The sequence below is a fragment of the Prunus dulcis genome, unplaced genomic scaffold (assembly GCF_902201215.1).
Source record: "Prunus dulcis unplaced genomic scaffold, ALMONDv2, whole genome shotgun sequence".
Lineage (NCBI taxonomy): Eukaryota > Viridiplantae > Streptophyta > Magnoliopsida > Rosales > Rosaceae > Prunus > Prunus dulcis.
In genome coordinates, this window is record NW_023010495.1 from 2,172 (window position 1) to 12,279 (window position 10,108).

General features: G+C 36.1%; 1 protein-coding gene across 2 annotated transcripts; it reads left to right on the plus strand.

Moving 5' to 3' along the window:
- The first annotated feature begins 5,661 nt into the window (after nucleotides 1-5,661).
- Nucleotides 5,662-8,783, plus strand: LOC117613681 (protein NRT1/ PTR FAMILY 5.5-like). 2 transcript variants are annotated; one of them, XM_034342261.1, is made up of 3 exons: nucleotides 5,662-5,748; nucleotides 6,848-7,403; nucleotides 7,508-8,783. In XM_034342261.1, exon 3 carries the CDS (start codon nucleotides 7,883-7,885, stop codon nucleotides 8,780-8,782), a length of 900 nt encoding a protein of 299 aa, XP_034198152.1. In that variant the 5' UTR covers nucleotides 5,662-5,748; nucleotides 6,848-7,403; nucleotides 7,508-7,882; the 3' UTR covers nucleotide 8,783. The 2 variants fall into 2 exon arrangements, with proteins under 2 accessions (XP_034198152.1, XP_034198153.1); XM_034342262.1 differs by having other exon boundaries at nucleotides 6,855-7,403.
- Nucleotides 8,784-10,108: the final 1,325 nt, after the last annotated feature.

Sequence of the window (10,108 nt, forward strand, 5' to 3'; positions counted from 1 at the left end):
CCTCCTCCCATGGTCCTCATCTTGTGTTGCATGCGTGAAGTTTGCCTCACCAGTGAAGGGGCTCATAAATTCGGGAGGCGGTCCAACATAGTTTCCATATCCACCACTACCTCCAGCTCCACTATATCCTTCATCATTCCCACCTCCAGTGGTAGGCGAGTCTCTTGATCTTGTACTAGAGCTATCATTAGTATCAGCAGGATCTTGTGGTTGAGTAGGATTGGAAGAAGGAGGAATTCCTTTATTTCTTGGTCTTGGGCGCAAAAGTTCTTCCAAAGAGTCAGCGCTGCTAGATCCCACCTCCTCCTCTAATACTCTTTCTACATTTATCCCTTCATTACGTGCTTCTTCAGCAACTCTTAGAGCTGGGTTGCCTTCATCATCATCTAAATGAAGAGGTCTTATCCATTGATAAAGTTGGTTACCTTCTGTATCATCATCTTCAGCAGCAATATCAAACACATCTAGTGGATCACCACGGTCGACATGATCTATTTCTGCTTCCTTATCTCGAATTTGAAGCTTCATGTTGTAGTAGCAATAAACTAATTTTTCCAACCTACTATGAGCCAACCTATTTCTTTGCTTTGTGTGAATGAGTGCAAATGTACTCCAATTTCTTTCACAAGCAGATGAGGAAGTTGTTTGTGATAATACTTTGATTGCTAACTTTCTCACAGTTGGTGCATCAGTCCCATACATGATCCACCATTCAGCTGTAATGAAAAATAATGTTGATAAGTCTAATAACTCCAACAAATTCTATTATAAACTGATAGTGAAATATGTTTACACTCACTAGGAGACATTTTTGTTCGAGCAGCAACTGATGTTGGTTCTCCAAAAGTTCTTCTTGCATCTTTAAACCATGTTAGCTGAATTCAATAAATCGTGTTAGTGTAATCCAACAATGTAATTATTATAATTTAAGTAATTGTGTACCTCATTTCCAAATTGGCCAACTGCTGGTGATGCAGGGTCTAATTTAGAATATACTTTGTGTACAGCACGTATAAGGGTACCATCATCTCCAACACCGGGTCTGTATTGGTATCGAGGATTCAAATAATATGCTGGTCAAAGAAACATATACTATAATAAGAAAAATAATACTTATTCAACTAAAGAAATGAATTGCAAATTATGACATAATTTATACCTGCTGCATGCAAATCGTGATATAATGTTTTATACCATCGGTCATCAATTATCTTTATGACCCACCTTGCACCATGTTTTTTTTCCAATTCCTCCTTCACTACACGCATTAACTCATATATTGCCCCCATAGTAGGATACACCTCTGTGTCAACGATCCGTAAAACTTTGTAAAGAGGTTCAAACACTTGGCACACATGTTCTGATTGAGTCCAAAAAGAATGATCAAGCACTATACTTTCCACCATACGACCTGCATTTGAGCGGCTGAAATTGTGGTTGGCCCAATCTTCGCTAGTGAATAGTTGCTTTAACCCTGATTTCTTTTTAAGTAGGCTGTCTAATGCAATATAGTTTGTGGCGAATCGAGTGGTAGCTGGACGAATAATTTCTCCTTTGCAAAATTCACGCATCTTTGCCAACAACCAACCGTGATTGTAAATATAATTTGTGATCGTTCTAGCTCTTTTTATGACATTGGAAATATTCTCTCTCTTCCCCATTGCCTCAAACATGAGATCAATACAATGTGCTGCACATGATGTCCAAAATACATTATGATGCTTCATTAACTTTTTTTCGGCTTTGACAAATGCAGAACCGTTGTCGGTCACGACTTGGACAACATTATGCTCTCCCACCTCCATGATCACATCCCTCAATAGTTTGTAAATATACTTGTAGTTCTTTATATGGTCTGAAGCATCAACAGACTTCAAAAAAATTGTCTTTCCCTTTGAGTATACCATGAAGTTTATGATAGACAATCTGGTCGGGCCAGTCCATCCGTCACACATGATTGTGCAACCATTAGTTTCCCACTTTGACCTCAACTTGTTGACATACTCGCTAATGTCTTTATACTCCATTTCCAAATATTTGTTTCTTACCTCATAGGGAGTAGGAGGTTGTACTCCAACACTGGCCTGTTGACATCCCAATACCATATTTTTGAAATGATGTGATGATCCCTTCTCAGCAGGGACATTGTCATAGATAAAGAACTTGCTAATTAGACGCCCCATTCCCTCCTTCACATTACCTCCAGCAAAATAACTCCAAACACTCTTTTGGCGTGCTTTGGATGATTTATATAAACTTGGGGCCATTGGTGGTGTTGGTTGTGATTCCCTAACACTTGCTCCCCGTCTCATCTGTGCACCACCACTTGTCCCGGAAACTTGTGCTCTATTAGGAAGTTTGTGGAGGTGTTCTCTTTCCCATGCTGACTGTTTGGAGGCACGTAATGCTTGTTTAAAATTGCGTCGCTCTTCAGGTCCCATGTCATCATCATATTCATCCTCATCGTCATCATCATCACTGTCAACTGCTTGGCCAATGACTTCTCCTCGTAGTCCAGCTCGAATATTTTCCATTCCATGTGTTTTCTTTTCCTTCCGGTGTTGTTTATTTTTTAACAATGTGGTGATGAATGCCTTCACTTCTGGGGGAACACTATCGCATCGTTGGACATTATTTCCTGGATCTAATCCACTAAGATGATACTTAAGTCGTGTCACTCCACCACTCTTCATTACCCGACCACAATATTTGCAAATTGAGCCATTTTTGTTTCCGTCTATTGGGTCTCCATGTTCCCAAGCTGGATCACGTTTAACAACTCCACTAGACATCTTAAACGTACCTATATTTATTTGTCATAGAAATTATGTAATTATTTTTGGCCAAAAAATATAATAGTGACGGTTATATAAGAGAACCTAAATAATAAAGTTATTCTACGGAAGAATTAAATAGGAAGCAAGGAAAATGATTGTAGGAATTTAAGTAATTACGAAAATAATATTGAATAATAAAACCTAATAATGAATAATAATCCAATTCAGTAATAAAATAATAAATAACATTAAACATATTAAAATTATCCTAGAGAACAATTATACAACATTACTTAATTACTTCAAAGAATTAACATGCAAGTATTATTTGGTTCTCATATCACATGCCCCAGTTCACACAAATTTTTTGTTGTTGTATAAATTACAATAACATATATATAAGTTTGTAAACTTACCTTAAATATGAAACTCTTTGTGTAAAGGCCAAATAGAATATGCATGAACCAACAAGAAAACAATAATGAAACAAGTGTAACAAAATGTGATGGAAGCATATAAAGTCTTTAATAATGAATTTAGAGACAATAAATACACATGTAAGTGACCAAATAAAGAATAGAAAAATTAAAAACCACATGTCATTGACTAAGTAAGTAATTGACACAATTTAAAATATAATACCACCCTTAAATTTGGAATAGATAATAATAAACATGCAAATTAAATAACAATAATGAATGAGAATAACTTACTATGAACTTGTGGGGAAATTGAGGTTGATAGATGTTGAGAAAAATATGAGCATTATGTTTTGTTTTGGAGAGATGTTGAGAAACAAGAGACGGCATGGTAACCTAACTATATGTATAGAAATATGACTACAACTAATTAGTTAGGTGTGTGGTTGAATGGTGGAGGTGAATGAGTAAGTTGAAACGTGGTGAGTAGTTGAAAAGTTGAAACTTGAAAACCAGCTCGCAAGTAGTGTATTATATATATTAGATTACATAGATTATAATCACAAACTTATGACCAGTGTAGGTGGTTAAGATGCTGCTGCAGGGGATCTGGGTTCGAGCCCCAGCGTTGATGTCAGAGAAATATTATCCTCGAAAATATCGACGAAATTATCGATATATTGACGATAAATGGAAGGTTATGTGCGTAACTAATTATGTTTCTTTGTGATGACTTATATACAAAAAATTTCAGTTGAGGGATCCCTCAAATAAAGGACACCCTCGTAGGGCTCACTTGCATTGTATTTCAAGAATCTGAACCATCCATGTTGTAAATAATCTCTGCAAAAAATCATTTGAATCCCAATCCATTTGACCACTCGATTAATGGATGTCATTTTAGTATTTTCTTGAAGTACTATGTTTGTCTATTTATTTGGTCACAATTAGATACTTTAAGAGCATCTGCAATGGTTAGGATCAATGCAATTTTATTGTATAAAACTGAACTAAAATAATAAAATCTCACTTGCAATGGTGTGATTTAGTTCATTGCAATAAAGGGTGCTATGTGCAATTGCAATAAGTTAACCATGAGACTCAAATGCCAATTAAAAATAGAGAACATATGGCAATTAATGCATTATGCCGTTAAGAGCATCTGCTATGGTTGTTCAATAGTTCAATGCAATAGAAAAAATAAAGCATTTATTATATTTTTGTTTTTCCAAATATATTCAAAATTGGTATCTTTTTAAAGATCTCTTTGAGAATATTTCAATGGAATAATTTTTAATTTTATTAATTTTATCCATTTTATTTGGTGGCAAGACGATTGGAGCATATGGGGATGTCCAAACATTTGACCACTCTTTAGGCAGGAAAAGTGGGCCAGGATTGCGATATGTTAGAAATGCCTTCATAACAAGTAGCAAACATACTTGAAAGCTTGCAAGCATATATGGTACTGATGACTCTCCACTGTGGATTATGCCTAAATAATAATGTGTGAAAACGTGTACTCAGAGAGAGAGAGAGAGAGAGAGAGAGAGAGAGAGAGAGAGAGAGAGAACGGAAAGTTGGTTTCAGACAGTGTGGAGGTCTAGGGGAGAGAAACCATTTGAGATTGGAAAGGGGAGCCGCCTTTGGAAATTGCATTAGCAGCCAATAAGAATATGCTCTTTTTTAGCACATGTTTTAATCATGTTCTTTGTCCCTATGAAAAAACAAAGAGATATTTAGTCATATATTTATTCTTAGCATTAATAATATAGATAAATTCTACACCATTTCATTTCTATAAACAAACCCTAAAAAAAAAACCCTAAAAATGACTGCTGACCATATTTAATTTAATTTAATTTTGATTATTAAATTACTTTGATACTCTATTGAGTGTTTTAGTTTTTTTATAAGGTTTTGGGATTAGGCTTGTTTTAAGAAATCGATGTCAGTTTTGTAATTTATAAAAGTTATAAGCCTTTTTGTTATGTTGTAAATGAGTTTTGAATGTGTTTCTAAAGTCCATTTTAAATAAAAATAAAAAATTTTTAATTTTTTATATTTATAATTTGAGCCTCTCTAATAGTTATAATAATAAATCTCCCAAAAACAATTGGAGCTCAACTCCATATAAGCCACAGATCAACTACAACATTGGTAAAAGTTGTTCGTTGTTCAGCCACTGCGCGTCCGTTTCGTGTCAAAGGCGATGAGCAGCAACAGTGGCTTTGTGCCATTTTGCTGGCGATGCAAATATAATAATATAACATACCATTGCAAAAGCTTTCGGAGACAAAAAAGGCAAAGAGGGGAAAACTCCCTGCATCTTCTCCTCCCCTTCTTGGTCGAAATCATGCTCATTCATGGAACCCGCCAAAGCGGGGGAGAGTACCACCAGTATAAAATAGGGGAAAACAGAAAGTGAAGAGTCTCAATATATCCATACTCCCATTCAGCTTCACCTTCATCCTCTGTCTCTTTTTCTCTATATCTATACTAACTCTTCCAGACAATACACAGAAGTGGAGGGAGTCGGGTAAATCTTGGAGGTAGGCATATCTAGATCTGCATCTAGTCTCTCTCTTGGAACATAAATATATATTTTTATTTTAAGAATTAATGCATGTTCATTTGTGTTTTTCATCTTTATTTGTTTTCACTTTCAAGTTTTTATTTTCACTTTTATTACTCCTCCCTCCCATTCTCTCTCAATCTCATCCTTTATATAGGCTGAAGCACTTGTGATGTGCTGTTAGTATCAAAGGAAGATCGCAGACAAACTTCTTCATAATTTTCTTCTTTTCTTTATGTGAGCTCTACCACATTCTTTACAATACATTCCTCATATTCATTTTGAAAAAGAAAAGACAAAGAAGAGAAGATTTGGCAACAACTTTTCGTTTCAAGTATCTCAACTTTTGGTAACGACTTTTCGTTTCAAGTATCTTATATCATATGTACTTACTGGATTCGCATGTTTGCCAAAATTTTCAGTATGTTTTCAAGTACATTTAACCTACCAGATTATCCACGGAACCTCTCAGTCCTCTGATTATGAATTTTTTTATTTTATTTTTTATAATAAATATGTTAGAAATAGTCTTCGTCTTCTTTTTTTTTTCATTAAGAAAAAGTCTTCGTCTTCTTTTAATTAAGAAAAAGAAGAGAAAGTCTTCTCTTCTCTTTTCATTAAAAACAATAAAAGAAAAAAAAGAGGAAGTCTTCTCTTCTCTTTTCATTACAATGGTGGCTTACTATTTATATGTCTCTCTCACTCGCCTCTTCCACACTGCCTAAACAAACTTCCTTTGCATAAGTTTTTCTTACAGATAATAAGTGCATCCCCTCTCTCTCTCTCTCTCTCTCAGAGTAAACATTCACACCGATCACTATTTCATATACTACCCTGTGGAGATCAGGTGAGATGCATATACCTATGCAAAAAGATTTTGGTGTTTGCTTTTTTGTTTTTTCTTGAGGTAGGCATCTTCCAAAAGTTTGTACAGTCAATGCGCTTATTAGTAATACCATGCATATTCACTTGTTCTTGATGCATATGTTTTCATTGCTATTTTTTTTCTTCAGCTTTTTGGCTAATATGCATTTCGTTTGCAAAGGAAGAGGGAACTAATTTAATTAGTTGTGAAGACTGCAGATTTTGCTTTCAAAAGCAGAAGACCCTCCCTCACTTCCTTTACATCGACTGAAGATTATCCGCACTTCCCTCCTCAATAATGGGTTTGGGAGCACTCATTCACTTTGTGAGAGAGTGCATCCATAAGTACCTCTACTTTTCCAAGGCTACAATATGCATCCAGGGTATTTATCTCAGAGATACTTTAAAATGAAAGTATAATGATATATTTTAAAGAGTGTGATTCAAACTAATTTCTAATCAATTTTCTTTTTATTTCTACACACACACACACACACACACACACACACACACACACACACACATATATATATATATATAATGTAGGGTTGGTTTTGAGCCATAGCTTCGTCAACCATGCGATAATGTCTATCTTGATCATGTACCTCCAAGAGAATTGGTTTTCATGAACATTTTCTAATAGCTGCCGTAGTTACAAATGTGCAAGAAGGGGTAGCAGACATATTGGTGATTTTCCTAGCTCATTTCTCACACACATTCAATGGTGGTCTCAAAATAATTGCCACCACAAATGCTGCCTATATTCTTGTAAGTACATGTTCTTCCCTGAAATCCTTATAGTGAAGAGAATTAACATTAATTAATTAACTGTTCAAGACTTGTTTTGATTGCTATTCTTGTTAATTATATAGGGGCTATCTCTGTTATGGCTTCCTAATGAATATAAGAGTGAGGACTACGCAGCAATGGCCAGGATATTCTATGGAGCTGTGGTACTATTAACATTAGGCGAATCTGGGCGATCCGCTGCATTGGAAGAATTTCTTAAGAAGCAATGTTTAAGCAAACATAAAGAAACAGGACGCAGATGACAAACGACCGGAAGGATGGGAAGAAGCTAGCGAACAGAAAGAAATAACGGCAGAAAAGCATACAGAAGCTGGTGGCGACCAACAGGTGACGAAAGAAACGGCAGAAAGGAATAAAAAGGACTTCTGGGTGTTCCATGGTTTTTAGGTGCAGTGGTACCTCTTTTCCTTTCAAAAACAACTTGGACTCAGATCTTCATGATTTCAACAATTGCAATGGCAGTTTCTTATTTATTGTTCTGGTTTGGGTTCAACGATTATTTGAAAAACAATAAAGAAGCACAAGCAGGGGAGCATCCCCAAGTCACGGAAAGAGAGAACCTTTGGACACTGAACAAAAAGGTGAGGAAGAAAAAACGTTTGCGCAAAGAAATTGTAGCTTCATGGTTGGCCTTCTTTGTATTCAGTATGGTAAAGGCAGCGGGGAGCACCTTCTTTTTCGAACAAATCAGTAACTTGAAAAATCCCATCCACAATTATGACCCTGCAGTTTATTTCAATGTGCTTAGCTCCTTTTCGAGGTACATAATCTCATTTCTCTTCCCCAAACTAATTCCAAAGCGAACGCGGGTGAGAATTGGCTGTGGAATGGCTTCTACTGTGTTATGTTGCGTTGCTGCTTGGGTGGTTGAGATCCACAGGATGAGGAAAGTTACGAGGGCAGGGCTTGAAGATGACACTTTTGACATTTCTATGAGCATATTTTGGTTGGTTCCACAGTTCTTCCTGTTAGGACTTATGGAAGGGTTGGCCGTAGATGGATTGATTGATCTTTTGGCTGATAGAGTGGACGAGGAGGATAAAGAAATGGCTAAGAATTATGGATCCCACACCAGCGACTTAGTGGTGGGGATTGGAAAATTACTAACTGCTCCTATTAGCTTAGCATTTAGTCATAGATGGTTCAATGACAGCATAAATCTGAGTCGTCTGGACAAGTTTTACAGACGGCTAACGTTTCTAAGTCTCTGTAGCTTCGTCTACTACTTGTATGTCCGCTTTTACTTTTATAGCAAGGATGACACACATAACTCCGCCATCGAAGAACACGAACAAGGCCGTAATGGAAGTGGAGTTGTGGAAATCGCAACTGTTTAGATCTCCTAAGTCCTAACACAAGAGTTATTAGCAATGAGTTTGTTAACAGTTTTATATATGTTAAATTGCATGCATATGTTTGTATGTTTTTGGGGTGTTTCCGAGAGTAGGAAACAGCACCGTTCTGTTGTCCGGTGAAAGTTTCTAAAGTTTTGTACTTTGTCCAAGCTTGATGTTCAGTATGTAAAATTTATACCCTCAATATACAAGCACATTCTTGACCTCTCTCTCTCTTCTGTGCTTAAAAGACATGTCTTCAACATCTTATGTTGGTAAGTCATGAAAGTTCCAAATGTGACAAACATTTTCTATTCTTAGGATAGGACGTTAACTTTAGGACTGAGGCATTCAAAAAAGGGTACGTTCACATATAATATGTGCTTTTGAGATGTGCAAACTGCAATTAACAACCACTGGGAGGTGTATTCAGAATAATCACTAAAATTATGACAGGGATCCTGAGATTCATCAGATCTTATATATATGATGGTCATTTTAAAACTTGGACCACACCACCAAGGGATCCTGACATACCATACCCAGTAGTAAATTTCATGGCATAGTGTATATGCTGTTCTCGATGCACATGTGGAGCTACAGACAAAGAAAATCATGCAAACCCTGGTCTCTTCTGGTTCCTTTCTTTTTACAAAAGTCTTCCTCTTGTTTTTCATGTTCTTCCAAAGAAAAAAATAGCATATTCTTATTGGCTTCTAATAATGCAATCTAAACGCAAAGGTGGCTTCCCCATTCCAATCTCAAATGGTTTCTCTAAATTGTAAATCTCTGTCTCTCCTAGACCTCCACACTGTCTGAAACCAAATCTCCCTTGTTCATCTCTCTCTCTCTCTCTCTCTCTCTCTCTCTCTCTCTCTCTCTCTCCAGTGGAGAGTCATCAGTACCATATATGCCTGCAATTGCAAGATTTCAAGTACGTTTGCTTCACATACAAGAAAGTTTATGTTCATTGAAGACAACATCAGGTCCAAATATAAGTCAATTTTCACTTCCTTTACATCGACAGATTGATACACTAGTTACAGTAGCAGGTTTGGTGATTGATTTGAAACTAACTTGTGATTGTTTTCTTTTTGTTTTTAATTTTGTTGATAGCTCATACTATCATTGTGGGCCGAGCCCCTCAGAAGACAGCTCGCAAATATCCTAAGAATATACTAACCCCCATTGTAGAAATAAATAGTTAAATAAAACTGAATATGTACTCTGCATTTGAATCATACTAAACTCACGGCATTCACATGCTTATCAAGGTATTTATATATTTATATAAATATATACAATCGTATTCAAGATCAATAAAACTTG

Bases quoted from the DNA above. Each gene is read 5' to 3' on its own strand.
- LOC117613681 (XM_034342261.1), top strand. From the start codon at position 7,883: ATGATTTCAACAATTGCAATGGCAGTTTCTTATTTATTGTTCTGGTTT.